Source organism: Triplophysa rosa, linkage group LG17, assembly GCF_024868665.1.
Source record: "Triplophysa rosa linkage group LG17, Trosa_1v2, whole genome shotgun sequence".
Lineage (NCBI taxonomy): Eukaryota > Metazoa > Chordata > Actinopteri > Cypriniformes > Nemacheilidae > Triplophysa > Triplophysa rosa.
The window spans coordinates 14488885-14507870 of NC_079906.1; the positions used below are offsets into that span (position 1 = coordinate 14488885).

General features: G+C 38.6%; 1 protein-coding gene across 1 annotated transcript; it reads left to right on the forward strand.

The window, feature by feature from the left end:
* The first annotated feature begins 5557 nt into the window (after positions 1-5557).
* On the forward strand, positions 5558-18149 carry gpr173 (G protein-coupled receptor 173). The gene is made up of 2 exons (XM_057357421.1): positions 5558-6740; positions 13465-18149. The coding sequence occupies exon 2, from the start codon at positions 13702-13704 to the stop codon at positions 14863-14865; it is 1164 nt and encodes a 387-aa protein (XP_057213404.1). The 5' UTR covers positions 5558-6740; positions 13465-13701; the 3' UTR covers positions 14866-18149.
* Positions 18150-18986: the final 837 nt, after the last annotated feature.

Consider the following 18986-nt stretch of genomic DNA (forward strand, 5'->3'; position numbering starts at 1 on the left):
CTGTCCCATGAGCTGAAACAACTCAACATTTTTTGAGTATAAAATAAAATGTAAGCATGTTTTTAAAAATGCATTATAGGGCATCATTTTGGCATGATGGGATGGATCATCAGGTTTTTCATAACTTGTGGAGTCCGCCCACGCATGTGCTGTCATTCAAGATCTTATCACAGCAGACACAGACCATAAACAGACATATCCAAAACATCTACTGATTTACAGAAATACTGCTAAATGTTTTAACATCATAGGCTAAGAATGCGTAATGTCTTGGATGTGTGTTTAGAAGGACAATATAGTGAGATGGTGTGCTGCCTTTTGTGTGTTTGTTTTTTCACACGTATTGAATAGCTGTGTATTCAAATTGTTACAAAATACAAAAATAAAAGCCTGTGTCTGACATTAAACGTATGTCTAGTTTCATCTGTTAAGAGAAAGTAGAAAATGATCCTTAAATGAAAATGACCTTACATTGCCCAAACAAAACTATACCACTTGCATAAATAAAACTGCAAATAAATGTTCCAAAACTCATCTGATTTAAATAACACACAATAACCATTCTAGTAACGTCACTAAAACGTTCCGTTGGTTGTGTGTCTGATACAAACTACATTTCAGACAAATAGTATCAAGTGCAAATAAAAGAGAGATAAAGCTTGATTTCTGGAGTTGTAGGGAAGATTAACTAAAATGCCTTCGTCAAATAAAATCAATGGCTAAACCTCTAAAGTGACTATATTCTTCACCTGCAAAGCTGCTGTTTTTTAGGTATGTAATTTTCTTAGCATGCATCTTGTTTCTCGTTACACAGATATTAATCTTCTTCACACAAACGTGTGTGAGTCAAATATATGTTTTAAGTAGTACATGACTCAGTATTTCTTATAGTAGGTGTTCTCTACAACTGAGATTCAGCTGATTAGTTCTGTTTGTGGGTGTCAGTGGCTGATTCTACTGAAGACATTTTAACGTAAAACATGACCTAATATTCTCACGTGACAGTAGTGTCACCCAGAGAGCTTTTCCAAAATATAAGTAACATGTTGTTGTTTACCCGTTTATAAGATTTTGAAACTGGGTCAAGATTAAACATTGGTCTCTAAATAAGTGAAACCATGACCTTAAATCCTAACATGTGAGACATTTAACAACATCATCAAAAAAAGCTGCAGTTTTTGAGACTCTCGTCTCTCGCTCGCTTTACAGGTTGTAGTTCTATATATTTGGATTGAGGCAAAATAATGCTGTTTTAACTGTCTATTCCCTAATAACTAAACAAATGTATCCTTTAAATAACGTAAACAGCAGCATAAAACTAGCAGGGCCGCTATAATCACAACACATTGATATTTGCATAAATGGGACTGTCCTCACTACAGCATTTGATGACGTTCCTTGATGCGAGTTCTTATTTTTGTGGTTGGCAAATGTCACACGTTCTGATTTCCTCTAAAAGTCCGTCAGTCACACGGTAACATGCCATCAAATCTGCACAGATAAACATTTTCACCTGAACCAGTGTCAAACCGCCCTTCTGAGTAGAGAGACAAATTCTCACTTATCTCAAGATGATTCATATTAAAATAAATAAGCAAATTGCATAACAAGTTGAACATTTTTAAATTAATATGTGATCGGCAATATATCTGCAAGTGATGTGTTGTGTGGGCCAATGTAAGACAGTCTGCAAGACAGACTGTTAACACTTAGGGAAATTGGGTCATTTGTTATAGACCTTTTGGACCATATAGACAGTTTCTTTAGATGCTCCTTACGGTCTGTTTATTATTATTATAACCTTTATTTTACCAGGGGCACGTTTCAATAAGGAGGTTCAACCAACTCTAGGTTAAACTAATTCACCATGGCAACGGCACCAAAAAAAAGCAACATGGCGGCAGAAAGCAATTGAGAGTGAGGCACACTTTCATCTGCATACAGTGGATTTACTGATGTCCTGAAAATGACTTAAGTTTAAATTAATAAATGTACCAATAAACAAACAAATTAATCATTAAATGAATGAAACAACAGAAATAATCAAAAAAAGGTCATGGTGTACAGGACACCTGTAGGGCGTCAGACTCCCGTGCAAAATTAGACTGATCGCTGGTTCGAACCCTACTCTGAGCAGATTTCAGTTGGAATGGCTGCACGTCAAAATTACATGTTTATTACCTTTATCGCTTCTGCATGTATGTCTGTATTTATTCATTTCTTTATTCATCCACTTTATTTATACACTTTATTAAGTCATTTCTCATCGTCCATAGAAAGTTATGCTCTGATGTGTAATACACGTACGGTGGCTGATGTTATTGATGTAAGGATGGATGAGATATATTTTGATATATCTAATTCACTGTAAAGAAAAATGTGTGAGGGCCCTACAATTTGTTACAAACCTCAGCACACCATGGTAAACAGTGTCCGAAGCATGTAAACACGGAGAAGATGCATGCATGTACACTCACCTAAAGGATTATTAGGAACACCTGTTCAATTTCTCATTAATGCAATTATCTAATCAACCAATCACATGGCAGTTGCTTCAATGCATTTAGGGGTGTGGTCCTGGTCAAGACAATCTCCTGAACTCCAAACTGAATGTCAGAATGGGAAAGAAAGGTGATTTAAGCAATTTTGAGCGTGGCATGGTTGTTGGTGCCAGACGGGCCGGTCTGAGTATTTCACAATCTGCTCAGTTACTGGGATTTTCACGCACAACCATTTCTAGGGTTTACAAAGAATGGTGTGAAAAGGGAAAAACATCCAGTATGCGGCAGTCCTGTGGGCGAAAATGCCTTGTTGATGCTAGAGGTCAGAGGAGAATGGGCCGACTGATTCAAGCTGATAGAAGAGCAACTTTGACTGAAATAACCACTCGTTACAACCGAGGTATGCAGCAAAGCATTTGTGAAGCCACAACACGCACAACCTTGAGGCAGATGGGCTACAACAGCAGAAGACCCCACCGGGTACCACTCATCTCCACTACAAATAGGAAAAAGAGGCTACAATTTGCACGAGCTCACCAAAATTGGACAGTTGAAGACTGGAAAAATGTTGCCTGGTCTGATGAGTCTCGATTTCTGTTGAGACATTCAAATGGTAGAGTCAGAATTTGGCGTAAACAGAATGAGAACATGGATCCATCATGCCTTGTTACCACTGTGCAGGCTGGTGGTGGTGGTGTAATGGTGTGGGGGATGTTTTCTTGGCACACTTTAGGCCCCTTAGTGCCAATTGGGCATCGTTTAAATGCCACGGCCTACCTGAGCATTGTTTCTGACCATGTCCATCCCTTTATGACCACCATGTACCCATCCTCTAATGGCTACTTCCAGCAGGATAATGCACCATGTCACAAAGCTCGAATCATTTCAAATTGGTTTCTTGAACATGACAATGAGTTCACTGTACTAGAATGGCCCCCACAGTCACCAGATCTCAACCCGATAGAACATCTTTGGGATGTGGTGGAACGGGAGCTTCGTGCCCTGGATGTGCATCCCACAAATCTCCATCAACTGCAAGATGCTATCCTATCAATATGGGCCAACATTTCTAAAGAATGCTTTCAGCACCTTGTTGAATCAATGCCACGTAGAATTAAGGCAGTTCTGAAGGCGAAAGGGGGTCAAACACCGTATTAGTATGGTGTTCCTAATAATCCTTTAGGTGAGTGTATATCACAATCACCATAGTCCGGTACAGACATAAAAATTTTGACTCAAAAGAAAGACATGACTTAATTCTAGAATAAAAACCCAACATCACTTTCAGCCTTTTCACCAACTGTTGAACATGGGGAGTAAAAGAAAGAGTTGTCAATTCAAATTCCAAGATATTGATACTGAGTGACATATGGTAGTACCCTGTAAAGTAGTGACTGATGGAAGGCCGTGCAGAATTGACTTTTGACGGTGCACTTTATTAAAAGCAAGCTGCAACTGCAAGCTGTTTGTTATCGTTCTGGCTAGTAGCTAGTAATATAAAAAAAATTATGTTCATATTTTACAATACAATATACAATATTTCATTGTATATCAATTGTATTAAATTAAATTAAAACTACTCAGCAGTTATTGTGTCTTTGTGGAGGTCTACCAGAAGTTATGTTTGGGCCACATGTTGTTGTCGCTGAAACAGCCTGTAGACTATAAAGCTCACTCAAACAAACTCCACTATCCCTGCACTGGCCATTTAGACATACATCAAGCTAAAGAAATTCAACTAAGAAGAAAGGGTAATCCATATCTCAAAAAACATAACGGTGCTAAAAAGGTTCTTCACAGCGATGCCATAGAAGAACCATTTTTAGTTCCACAAAGAACCATTCAGTCAAGGGTTTAATTTAAATAATCTGAAGAACCTTTTTGCCATAGAGTACCTTTTGTGAAACAGAAAGGTTCTTCGGATGTTAAAGGTTCTTTATGGAACCATTTAGACAAATAAGGTTCTTCTATGGCATCGTAAAGCACATTTATTTTTAAGAATGTATATCTGTGTGGTATTATCAAAAGAGTGAAATTCAGAAATACATCACGTGACAAAATGTCAATACTGTAACGAAATTGTTGTTGAAATAAAATATTGCTTTTCAAAATATCGATGGTATTATTTGTGGTAACAAATTAAGTCATTTTTTACAACAATATAATCATTAAAAATACACTTAAAAATAATTGTATCCATTTAGCCATTTAGTTAAAATATATATCTTAACATATATAAAATGTTTTAATGCTATACTAAAACTATTTCATTAATATACTAAAATAAATAGTGTGGAAAGGCAGTTGAACCCGTTTCATTCTGTCCAGTAGAGGGCGCAGCTGTACACACATTACCTTTACTTTTGCAAAGGTATCTGCCAATTTGAGGTCATAATATAAAGTGTTTTGTTTAGTTCAAACCACGGCAATAATATACAATTAACTATTAAAAATAAACAGTCATTACACTACACCAACTGATAAGTAGTTTAAGATTAAATTTAGACCTTTTATGTTCAGAAGCTATAGTGCAATATCGGAAATGGAACACATGTCAATATTTAATCTACACAGTACCGATCTTGTGCTGCTTATAAATTATAACAAATTTTAACGTATTGATGAAAAAGATCCGGATGGCAGATTTGGAACTTTTCGTTCGTTTGACTGATTGCGTGTCCTCTGTTTGGTCTGATTTCCCCTTTGTCGGTAAGGCCATCTGTTCCTGTGACTTCCAGCGGTTCGGCCAGCTGTTTGGCCAGGCATGAGGGCACACAGCGGATCGCTGTGCCACGCAGAGACAAAACATCTTTTTACCAGCAAGTTACAGATAGATTAAACGTCTACAAACCATGGGCCTACTGAGTGACCTGGCTTGCAACATGCCTCGCTTCAATAAAACAAAAAAGTGCCACAGAGCCCAAAGCATATCTGCAACTAAAGTTAAATTAGCCAGTCTTCACGTTTAACCATGAATAGTTATATATTATATCTATGATTATGTTATATCATTTACATTTCCCAAGCACGAGCCATATAAATGTTTGTTGTTGTCTTGTGTAATTTCGTTCATATACTTGAGTGCGACGCACATTACTTTGATGGGTAGAACGGCATCAATAAGACTTCCGAAAAATCCCGAGACGTTTCCGGAATGACCCGATCCAGGGATAACCGAGGCAGAGCGCAGAGACGGGCGCCGCTATTTCCAATTCACCACCGCGGAGGAACCCATTTCATTTTGTTCATTTTTCGTTAGCATTCTTAATTCAGCGATGGCACCGGGATACTGACGGTCATGGCGAATTCCCGAGCAAGGAATCGGGTTGACTGCCATGTGTGATCCATCTCTTTTTGCGCCTTGCATCACAGACCGTACCGGGCTTATGCATTTTAAATATATAGGACGCTTGCATGTACTGTGTACATGTCTACGCATAGAATGACTACAGTGTGAGAGGACGAGGTTGATGCCAATGGATATACCAAGCGATGATGCCCGAGAAATCGGATTTATTATCGTCGAAGATAAGATGTGTATCGATGTGGCGTGGGAGAAAATGTCTTTGGCTTCAGTCGAGATTTCAGCAAGAAAATGAAGACAGGGAAGAAGCGTCTTGTCGTGTAGTCCAGTAGCGGATGCCAATCGTTATTTACAAATATACATTTGTGCACAAGATAATGATATTGACGCTGCGCCTCAGGATTAAACAATACAACGAAACAACATAAAATAGAGAATAGTAATTCTGCTGTTGAACTGCATTTGATTTCGTCACAGTGTGATGGGAATACACTGCTAAGGCTTGGCCTAGCTTTATGGAAAACCCGAAGACATGACATGCACACGAAAAAAGAGGAAACGATATTTTTTGTTTTTTAAAACCTGTATTTATGTAATATACCAGCTCTTGCATAATAAGGTTTAAACCTTGCGACAAAAGACATTGAAACAGGTCTTGTTTCTTTTTTCTAGACGTGACCATTCCTTGTATTAATTAATTCATTGTTTTTTCATTCTGTTGTTTGTAAAGGACGTCGAGATTCATATTGGATTACAATTTGGATTCTTGAACGATTGCTTTGACCGGTTACGTCGGTTTAAAAAACATTACCACATATTTTTGTCTGTGTTTATATTTTGTTTTTATTATTTATTTTTTATAATTGCAACAAGCTCCCATTAAGGCCTACCATCGACACGAGATTCATTGTCTGGAGGAAGACCGAGAACTATAGGTAAGAGCTTTGTCACATTTATGACACTCCTATGCCTTAATGTTTATCTTGGTAAAAAATAATTTGCTTAAATTAAGGCATGTGCTAATGTCAAATCGAGCATTTTTGAAAGAAAAAAAAACAAAGCATTCATGTCTCTCGGCATGACGCATCCCATGTACTGAAGTGTAATGCAGCCCTGTTTTATGCACTTGTTATTTTATTGTCCCTCATGCAAACGCGCGCGTTCAAGCACGCACGCACACACACGCGCGCGCGCGCATTCACATAGGCTACCCGAGATCAATCCGAGGGAACAAGGAAACAAATAAAAACAATATTATAAACAATAACGTCAGTAGTTTACATCTGGTAAAATTTAAGATATAAATCGCACCCAAATAAACTACGTAACGGAACACAGCTGTCTGGTACCGTCGTATGCGCTCTGCTAGCGTACAGGTCATTTGGACTTTTGCCTATAAGGTGCATCAGCAGTGGTTGGGCTCGTCACGTCGTTAGATCTAAGCAATCAATTATATTCTTTCGTGTGCTTAAAGGAAGAAACATCAACCGCAAACCGGACCACGCACGCGCAGTTAAAAAGCTCCACTTGACCAAACGATTAAAGTATATAAGCATGGCGCATCATCGGGGCACCTCAGCGTTCCCCGTTAGCCCAACACGTATTTAGAGACGGAGAAAGCATTTTATAAAAGCTAGCCACGATCGATGGGATCACATTGTTCTTTTTATCGTATCAGAACGAAAGGTGTGGGAGAGTCGAAATGATTCAGGCTCGTTTGGTTGGTGAATTCCGCGTCGCCTCCTCCCATCGAGAATACGGTAGCGATATTCACTGCTGTTGCTATCCAGCCTTCCACCTCCAACCAACTCCCTTTACATCTGACTCCTCCCTGCGATATCGAAGGCCTTCTATCTATTAATGTGAGATATTCAATTTATAAGAGCCCTTGGGAGACGTATATTACAGAATCATAATAATTAATAGAAGAATCCCAAAGCATAACTGTAATATATAATGTCATTAAATTGTAGGTGAGCTGAAAGGGCCAGTATGTATGTAATAGATGATATTCTAAACCTTAAAATCTGAGGTAGATCATTACTTACCAAATAGAAGTGTTTGGTGGATGAATGTAAATTGTTTCATTGAAAAACTGAAACCTTTTAACCACCCTCTTTTGAATATGTTGCTGAATTGCTAAAATGAGGTGAACTTTCACTTAAGTAGGTTGATACAAAAGACAGTAGCGGTTGTGAAACATCCAAAAAAGCCACATAACTGTCTAGCACTTTATTTTACAGAGCAAAGTATGAATATTTACTGTGGGAAAGTTAAAAGGAAATCTGCATGCAAATGAACGAAATCTACATATTGAAAAGTTTTGTCTGTGGAGTACAAAAATGGTAATAATCCCCCTATTCCAAAATCAGGTCATTAAAAAAACAGTTGTTCAGCCAGTTTTATTATTTTTTTGTTAATTTTAAAGTAGGCTACACGCATATGCAGTTGAGGTATTTTACAACACGATCATCAAAACCAATGGATGTTTAATTTCCGTGGTCAACATTTTGGAAATATACCTTATTTAGACTGTCCTATAACCAGATGATTTGGGAATAATTATTTATACTTTCCCCAACTTGTCATCATTGTCTTATTTTTACGCAAACCTTATGTTTCTCTGTTTTAATCATTTATCTCTGCAGATCCTTTAAAAACATCAACAGTTGCTACTAGAGCAAACAATTTAAGAATAGCAAGACATAAAAGCGAATTAAAGAACTAAATCAGAGACTTGTAATTCCAAACACACTTATGTAAAGCTTTACAACTTGTTAGCGGATACAACACATTGTCACAGTAAGCGTATGCTGCAGTAAAACAACACTGAAGTTTTTGACTAACTCCAGGACAAAAACATTCACTTTTATCTCCTTTCTGGCAGATTATTTCTCATGAGTGACACTTTCCTTCCCACCTCACCTCGACAAATCTGTGTTGAATTCAGGCTTACAAAGACACATACACCGTACAAGGCTGAAGGACCCTGTAACCTAGCAACAAGCAGCTGTAATTGCTGTGACACAAGTGAATCAGTGTTTTTGCTCTAAAACAATTGGTTGGCACATCTCCTGTTGGACTAAGGTGCTCACTGCTCAAGTGACTGTCATCAACCAAGGCCTCTTTGTATATCTGTATTTCTGTACCAAAGCTCAAATGGCTCTTTAAGTGCTGCCAATATTACATCGGTGCAGGTATTCACCTGAATTCATGGGTCACTGCTCGTTCATGTAAAAGAGTTGGATGATGCTAGTTGGCTTTGCGATGACACACCAGGGGAGAAGTGTCTGCATGGCAACTACTGTACACACCCTTAACAAAGATAAAAAAAGATCACTGCTTCTTTTCATGTCCCACGTCCCAGTCCACATGCCCATACTTAACGCATAAAAAATGATGTAATGTAGCCTAGCAACAATGAGGTAATTACCATGAAAGACTTGTTGCTGGCATACCATCTAGCACATGGTGGCAACAGCTGGGGGAGACTGAAGATGTTCCTCAACATGGTACATCAGATACTTACAGGAGCCCTGCTTATCACATTTGAGACGCTGTTTAATCTATTTATCGATTTATAATTACAAGAGGTGGTGGTGGGATCAAACATGTTTGTGTCTATGTCTATGGGGTGTTCTGAAACAAGTCTGACAATTTACGTTTACCAGAATACATGTACCTTGTAATAAAAATGAACAACGTGCTGTTCAGACGAATTAGTAACCGCTTTGATAGAGTTCAGAGCTTATTCGGGAAAGGAATCGAGAGACTGAAATGCTTCTAAGCGATTAATTAAAAGAACCTGTTCATAAGAATCATTTGCGTATGTATCGGCCTGCAGTGATGCCGCTGTATATTTGTTTTTGCGCTCAGCTGCTCGCGAGGACGAAATAATAGGCTTGTTCGACTTGATGCGATGCCACAAGATCCGACAGGCGGATGACATCGAAGTACCGCGAGAGCGATTCGAAAAACCATTTAAAGTTTGCCTAGGACATGGCAATATCTTACCTTTTGTGTGTTCTTTTTAAAGAAGTCCAGAGATTGGCTTTAAATGATTTCTTGGTCATTCTGAAAGTGAGCGAAACTGTCAACAACTTGCTTTACTGTTTTACCTGAACCCTGTATTTTGATTGGCTAACATTAACGGCATGTTTATTGGCTGAAGCTTTGTGTAGCTTGAACGATTTAATAATTTTAATAATAATCATTTTAATAATGGAATTATAGAAATGTCTAAAATGTCAATTTTTGCAAATACATTTACATTGATTTATTTAGCAGACACAATGACTTAAAAATGAGGGAGCATCCAACATGATCCACACATAAATGTAAAACAATTATTATTACTAAAGGTAATGTAACAATTTTTAATACCACACATAAAATATAACTATTACCTGAAAATATCACCAGTCTCTATGAAAAAATGGACCAGGTTTGTAGCAAATTAAATATGATTGTCAATTGACCCTTCGCTAAGCCCCGCCCTCCTTAGTTACTGTTGCTACGCCTGTCAAGCTTTCACGCCTGGCAAGTGTATTACAGTGTGTATGCACCGGTGTCAGACATTCCCAAGGAGATAATTAGTAATTTTTGGCGAACATGTGAAATATCTGAGAGAGCAAGACAAAAGGGACTGCAGTGTGCATTCGAGGGATATATCCACGACATAATATGCAACCGATTAGAAAATAATTCAATCAAAATTGAAGCTAAAGCCTATGAATGATAACATTCTCTTGCTTATATTTTAGTAGCGCGCCAGGCTACTGCTCACATGTCGTGGGTCTAATCTACGCCTTGGACCTGGCAAGAGCCAGAGATGCTGAGCTGAGCTATACATCATCAGCAACACAAACAAATTTCCGTCTTGCCTTTAATCATCTTATTTTACGTTCAAATATATGCATTATGAACAAAGAACCGTCATTATTTCCAAGCAATGATGTGCTGACTTAGCTAACATTAGCGTGCTCTTACCTTGGAGCAAACATAGGTGTTTTTGTTAATCCTGTCGACCTTTAGTGGGACATTCTAAAACGCTTAACGTGAAAAACGCTTAACGTACCTAAACAGCGATAAAGGAAAACCAATTTTACTTCTCATAAACACTTGCTGCTGTCAAAAGAACGAGTTCTTGGTCCGCGGATAAAGTGAATATCACGTTAAGCGTTCTCATAGAAGTCCATTATAAGAGAAAACATCTTAACGTGGCTTAGACAAATTTCTGTCATTTTAGTTGTAATTAATACTTCAAACGCCACCGTGCATTGTGTTAAAAAGTGCAGTAGGGGCCTCTGTATGCCCTGTCTGAAACCAATATTAAGAAATGAGGCTGAAAGGCAATAAAGTTGCTAACTCCTGGCTTCAGTGTTGTTACATCGAGCTGAATAGCCTGTGGAGCAAACTAGAACAAAACAGCACAAATGTTTCTAAAAGCTCTGATAAAAAGGGACAGAAATATAAATGAGATGATACAATGCGTTCTTGTGGCACGTATGCTCGCGTGGCTATTGCGTCAGTAGGCTAACTGGCGTTGCAGTTTATCCGCGGACCAAGAGCTCGTTCTTTTGACAGCAGCAAGTGTTTAGTACAAGGAAGGTTTGACATAAATTTGGTTTTCCTTGATCACTGTTTAGGTACGTTACGCCACGAGCTGTTTCCTTATGGACTTCTATGGGGGAGAAAACGCTTAACGTGATATTATTCACTTTATCCGCGGAACAAGAGCTCGTTCTTTTGACAGCAGCAAGTGTTTAATCAACCCGTTCACATCGATTTGCGTATAAATAACACGCTGTTGCATTATCGTGAAATACGTACGCCAAAGTTCGATTTTGCGTGCATAAATACGCCAATGTATGCGTGCACCTCGCTGGAGAGCAGCCATTTTGAAACGTACATGAAGAGGAAACGCTGAAATAATTAAAATAATACTGTTAGGTTTAGGGTTTGGGTTAGGGTAGAGGTTATAATATGCACGCACGCTAACATTAGGTTTAGGGTTTGAGTTAGGGGACAGGTTAATAAGACAAATTGCCGGTTAATATGCACGCGCGCTAAATTGGCGTATCATATGCACGCAAAAATAGGCGTATTTATGCACGCAAAATCGAACTTTGGCGTACGTATTTCACGATAATGCAACGCGCGTGTTATTTATACGCAATTCATGAGAATGCCCTGGTTTAATACAAGGAAGGTTTGACAGAAATTTGGTTTTCTTTGATCGCTGTTTAGGTACGTTAAGATACGTTAAGCGTTTTTCACGTTACAGAAAAGACACACGAAATTCACATGTGCAAAAAACACGTGTGATCACATGTGAAATGTGTGTTTTTGGAACATTTTGGTGTGAATTCCATGTGAATTCCCACGTGAAACCCATGGGATAACATATGCCACATGTCTCCACATGTGATCACATGTTCTTCACGTCACCACATGTTGCACATGTCATCCCATGGGTTTTTACATGTTATCCCATGGGTTTCACGTGGGAATTCACATGGAATTCACACCAAAATATTCCAAAAACACACATTTCACATGTGATCACACGTGTTTTTTGCACATGTTAAACACATGTTGTATACATGTGATCACATGCGAAAAACATGTGTCTTTTCTGTAAGGGGTTTTAGAATGTCCCACATTTAGTTGTGAATGAGGCCTTCCACACGGCTTGATCCACGTCCGACATTTCCTCCCCTTGGGTTTTAGGTTTCGGGAAGGGAAATAATTCCACCACCCGTCCAAACTTTTAGGATACTGGCTATCAGCTTTACACAATCCATACGCACAACGCTTCGGCATGTTTCCCTCGCTCGAAAGCTTGACAGACCTCCCGCGCCTAGTTTCAGAATCAGAAGAGCTTTATTGCCAAGTGTGCTTGCACACAAAAGTAATCTTCTTTGGTGTTGGAAGCTTCTAGTACAGGCATTCAACACAATGACAATACAATATAATTACAGTCTAAAAGATTCTAAAATATGCATATATATAAAATGAAGACTATTTTACAGAAAATGGGGGATAATAACATATAAGAGACATTGTACAGGGTAGTATATAGTAGAATATACATATAGTTACGGTTGCTAAACCACGATTGGCCTGTGGCGGTTTTTGGGCGTGGCTTAGTGAAGGGTCAATTGTCAATTGATTGTCAAATATTGTGTTTTTGGGTTTGTTGACATGTCTGCGAAGTATTTGATTTAGATTTAGAGTTAGTGCACCTCTGCTAGACGATAAAGCTAAAAAAAAGTTTCTGTAAAAACTTGTTTATAGTAACGGAAATGCATTTTCATTCAGGACCAGGAGTTATGCTGCTTGCTGCATAAAGTGTTTTTTCACATAAACAGAAAACGTTCTCCTCAATGCTTCAAGAGTTTTACATGTTTTTTATTTGTGAAAAGGAACGCAGCGCTGTTAAAAGGAAGCTGTAGTGGTTTTAAGAATAAGCCCTTTTATCAAACATCAATATATCACTTTATATCCAGCTACTTTACTCTACCTGACCTAAATATCTTCCTCCCAGGCATTTGCAAACATACATTTCCCAAATGTCAGTTGTGTTTGTAGCCTGTTAGAATCAGCAATCTTTCGTGAGAGAAAAACGGTAACAAACGCTCTGTTCTTTATTCATAGGAGTAAAGGCCAATTGAGGAGGCAACTTTGAAGGGGAGTTCCAAAGAGTACCGTGCAAAATGGGGCAATGCAAATCAAGCGTCTCTCATTCCATCTGAGACAACGACGACAGGCAACCACGAGGACGGACGACAGCTCAGTCGGAGGAGGCGGAGGTGGAGGTGGGAGTGGAGGAAGCGAGGGTAAAGTTGGTTTCGGAGGAGAAGGAGGAGTCGTGCGATCAGAGCAGCAAAAGGGATGGCCAACGGAAACGCAAGCAGTGATGGGCCTGGGAACCCATTGGCATCCGTAGTGTCTACTACCGGTGGCATGATGGGTGGATCACCTTCCTCGGCTGTTTCCACCTATGTTAAACTTGTCCTTTTGGGATTGATCATCTGTGTCAGCCTGGTGGGGAACTTAGTGGTGTCTCTGCTGGTGTTAAGGGACCGAGCCCTTCACAAGGCACCTTACTATTTTCTTCTGGACCTCTGCCTTGCTGACACCATTCGCTCAGCGGTCTGTTTCCCCTTCGTACTGGTGTCAATCAAAAACGGCTCAGCCTGGACTTATAGCGTGCTCAGCTGCAAGGTGGTGGCCTTCATGGCTGTACTTTTTTGCTTCCATGCTGCCTTCATGCTGTTCTGCATTAGCGTCACGCGTTACATGGCCATCGCCCACCATCGCTTCTACTCTAAGCGAATGACCTTTTGGACCTGTGTCGCAGTCGTTTGTATGGTCTGGACATTGTCAGTGGCCATGGCCTTCCCGCCCGTTTTTGACGTAGGCACCTACAAGTTTATCCGTGAGGAGGACCAATGCATCTTTGAACATCGCTACTTCAAGGCCAATGATACGTTAGGGTTCATGTTGATGCTGGCCGTGCTAATCCTGGCCACTCACGTGGTCTACATGAAGCTCCTGCTGTTCGAATACAAGCACCGAAAGATGAAGCCAGTCCAGATGGTTCCAGCCATCAGCCAAAACTGGACCTTTCACGGGCCCGGAGCCACGGGCCAGGCAGCCGCAAACTGGATAGCAGGGTTCGGCCGCGGTCCAATGCCTCCCACTTTATTGGGCATCAGGCAGAACTTGCACAACCAGAACAGACGCCTGCTAGGCATGGAGGAGTTTAAGGCCGAGAAGCAGCTTGGCAGGATGTTCTATGTCATCACCTTGTTTTTTCTGGTGCTCTGGTCCCCGTACATCGTGGCCTGTTACTGGCGAGTCTTTGTTAAGGCGTGTACCATCCCACACCGGTATCTGTCCACCACTGTGTGGATGAGTTTCGCCCAGGCCGGCGTGAACCCCATCATCTGCTTTTTCCTCAACAAAGACCTGAAGAAGGGTCTGCTGGCCCACCTGCCTCCTTGTTGTAGAACTCCACCTCAACTGCCCCGTGAGCCTTACTGTGTTATGTGAAGATGAGTGTTCATTCATATTGTCATTTTCTTTTCCATCCTTTCTCTTCTGGATGACTGGCAAGAGGACAACAAGGGGGAGGGAACAGGAGGAACTTGAAGAGCTGTTGTGGCCTTTGATACAGTTTAAGATGCTTTAAAGGAGTGTATGTCATGAAATAAGCATCTGCTGTCACCTTAGTGATTTTAAGGGGAAAATGGGCTCTACACAAATATGTGTTACGCTAAATCAACTCAAAATAGGTTTGAAGAAACATACGTTCTTCACTGGGGTGCATTAAAGGGGTTAAGAACCATGACAAATCTAGCAGTTCTGAAATAAACCAAACCGGTATATTTTATGGGGAATGTAAAGGCTAAATCAAATGGTATCTTATGATTGAGCTAAAAAAACATTACCATTTGGCAATCGTGCCACAAAAACAAAGATTTGCAAAGGTATTATTCATGACTTGTGAACAGCTGCACTCTTGGCAGCGTAATTTGTATTATTTGAAGTAATGATTCAGAAACATTCAATGTGCATGTATTCAATGTACCTTATTAAGGGTAAACAAACTTGAGATTAAACTATGTTTAAGAATGCGTGCCAAGAGACAACTCACTAGGCATAGCCACTAGGAATAGAGGATGGAGGTTGAAAAAAAAAGACAAATTCCTATCATTTATGCTAATTGGTCGGGCTGAATATTTTCTGTGGCCCCATCAGACAGGAATTATGATAAACATTTTGTGTAAAAAAGCAACAGAGAAACATTGAGAATAAAAGTGTATTTCATCTCCAAGTTAATTCAAAGGTATTATAGAGACACAGAGAGCTGACTGATAATATAAATCTATGGGTATAAATGCCTGTTCAGGTTTGTAGGTGCTTTTTTTCCCTGAGAGATTTTGCTGTAATTTATTGTTGATTTATTTATTGTCTCTCTTTCGAAACTCTGTTTACTTGTTGATTTTTGATGAAAAACATTTCATAGCCTTGAACAAAATAACTTTCCCTAATAAATTCCTGGTATTCAAACCCATGAAAGGGATTTTACTGTAGGTGGGCTCTTAACACAAAGACAAAGTTGACTAGATGTTGAGTGTTCAGGAAAGAGTAAATATACTGATCAGTTAGTGATGTAATTTGGTTAAATAAGACGATTATTTATCCTTCCAAATGATTGCACAGAAATGTTGTAGAGGAGAAGTTACTTTAGTCTTTTGCTTCTTAAATTACTTGAATGAAAGTTTGCTAGCATATTGGATCGAAACAAAATTGAAACATTTTTATTATGTGATGATTTATATGTGTATCCTAGAAAGTAATCAATTCCACTTTTATTGATTTTTATGCCATTGACATGCAGGTTGCAGTAGATGTATTTCTTTGTATTTAAAGTGTATTACAGACTTATACAAGATGAAATGTTTGCGCTGGATTGACATAATGCGTGTATAATTTGACCTCTTGTTGACCTTTCGAAATTCGGAATTCTTGCAATTAAAAATTATGAACGCGTTTGAGATTAGAAAAAGTAAGATGTTAGAGGAATGTTTAGATTTTTTTTAAGTATCATTAGGAGTTAAATTCTGAAATGGGTTGCTGTGTCAAATACATTTCCCTAATATTCTGCACACAACTTGATCGGTGACATGATTTCTCTTGCATATTGTAACTTGAATCAGAATGCTGAATTAATGCAGAAAGGACATAGAGATTGTAATGTTTCTGTGAATGTTAAACGGGGGAAAACACATAGCTTCATCGCTCTGAAGGGTAGGCATGGGATTGGTTGGAATGATCAGACTTTTTCCCAAACCCTTCATTTCAAGAACAAAGTGTAACAGCTGAAATTAATAACAACATCTATGATAAACAGAAAAAGAGGAATAATTCTTTCTGTTGTCTGCATTTTATGCCTTACTCCATTACCAAGGTTTAATCTTACCAATGCAAGAATGATTTGAAAGCTGTATGCTTCTATAGACACTAATAAATCATAAAAAAAACATGCTGGGGAAAACACAACACTGTGTATTTATGGATTATCGGAGGAGACGTCTCGCTCCCCTTAACATGCCTACGAGTTGTGGCTGCATTACAGATGATTTGCAAATTGTGGGCACGCTGGAGTAAATACAATTCTGCTCAGTTCTCTAAAGAGACTTGAATTTAACAGAAGAAAAAAACACAGAACACAGAAAGACTAAATTAAATTGATTTTCCATGGAAGTAAAAGGAACTTCTAGGATTCTTAAGGATTTCTTCAAGACTTTTTTCTTCTTCGTCGTCGGGATGGGGGCAGTATATGAATGAAGGTTTGGGTTATTGTGTATTCACCTGTGAATAGGAAATTGCTTGGATTAGTGTTGGGGTTGGGTGAAAAGGATGTGATTTTGTAATAAGCAAAAATGCCTGGTAGAACATTTTTAGTTGCTTCAGGCATCTTATCTTTTGTAAAATAACTGTGAACCTCTATGTAATTTCATGTGTATTATATGGACAACGCACTAACTTCAAATGGGGGTGAGTGAAGGGCGGGGTTACTACCCTTGATCCTCATCTTTTTCCACGCATGTGTGTGTGAGTGTTTATGCGGCGTATGAGTGTGTGGGTGAAACTGCTCATTAAGAGCAAGCAAAGGTAAAAGGCTTGATAGGAAACACACCTGCAGTTGATCAACTAAAAATGTAACTTTTAGTTTAACATGGATTAGGAGTTTGCTATGGATCAAAATCTTCATTGGTCATAACCAAGAAAATTGTTGCTCCAAACAGTTGCTAAGTGTGAATATGACGTCGCAATTTGTGAAGTTTGGAGCATTTTAATGAAAAACTGATCATTCTTATGGAACTGTTATCATAGAACACATTTAGTTCCAAGTATTATTTCCCTTTTTAGACTACTTATTGTGTCTGACCGCATCACAACTTCCCATTTAATCTCAAATAATTGGCAAATTAAAGTATATGATTTATGAACCCAAATGACAACATGATTTCATCGTCTCAGCTCATAACTCTATAAATGAATTTATCTTCTAACAGAGAGATGACAAGCCACAGTTACTCATACAGCTATTACAAGCGCAATAGACAGCATATATCCATCAAATATACATGGGATTACATTTTAGTTGAGCAACTCAGGAGTTGTTTCATTGTGAATGCATGATGAATGAAGGTGGGAAAAAGGAAAACTGAAAAGAAAATGTGAGTCAGCTTTCAGATTCAGAAATCTTGATCTGTAAATCAACAGATTTTTTTCCAACATGACAATAAAAGTTTACTTTTGTTGCATTTTTGACTGTTAATAATGTTTATTTATAAGCTGTGCTTTTCTTGAACAAGCATAAAATTTGAATAGATTTGTTGCTACTTAAATGAAGAACTGTTTTAATGCTAATACTTCAAAAACAATATTCATAAAAACATAAACTAATATATCTAAAAAGGTTATGCATGATCATCTATAGGCTGAGACAGCTGTATTTGAAAAGCGGATGAGAAAAACTCTTTTGAATTCACCAAATGATTCAGCATGCAATATTTATTTTGGTGTCATTCTTGTTATGCCCTTATGTTTCTAAGCTCTTTCACAGTGTGGTTAAACATAAACACTTTTGGTTGGCCCACTTAGCTTGACCTCTGATCTTAATCTACTTTAAACATATGGCTGATGCTCTGCACTGCAGGAGGGCCAAATGAGTCAGCACAAATCTACAGAGCCATCCGAAGATTCTGCTTGAAAACAAATCTAATTCAAAATCTTATTTTAACCTTAAAGTAAACATTCTGAGATTTAAAAAAGAATGAAAAACAATATGGCAAATACATGAAATCTGAGATTTTGCACTACAAAACGTGTGACATTGATGTTTTGGCTTCCATTGAAGCACACAAGATGCTCTTTGGAACATTGTCAAATCATGCTGAGATACCAGATAACATGGATCATCAGGTTTTGCAAAACCTTGTGGAGTCTGTGCCAGCTTGACTGCATGCTGTCATGAAATCAAAAAGGTATTAAACTAGGAGAATGCTAACCTAAGGCATTTTTCTAGTTATGATGATTTCAACTTCACATGCGATTAACCATGAAAAACAACAACAGCTTGTTTACCATCTAAGATTCTG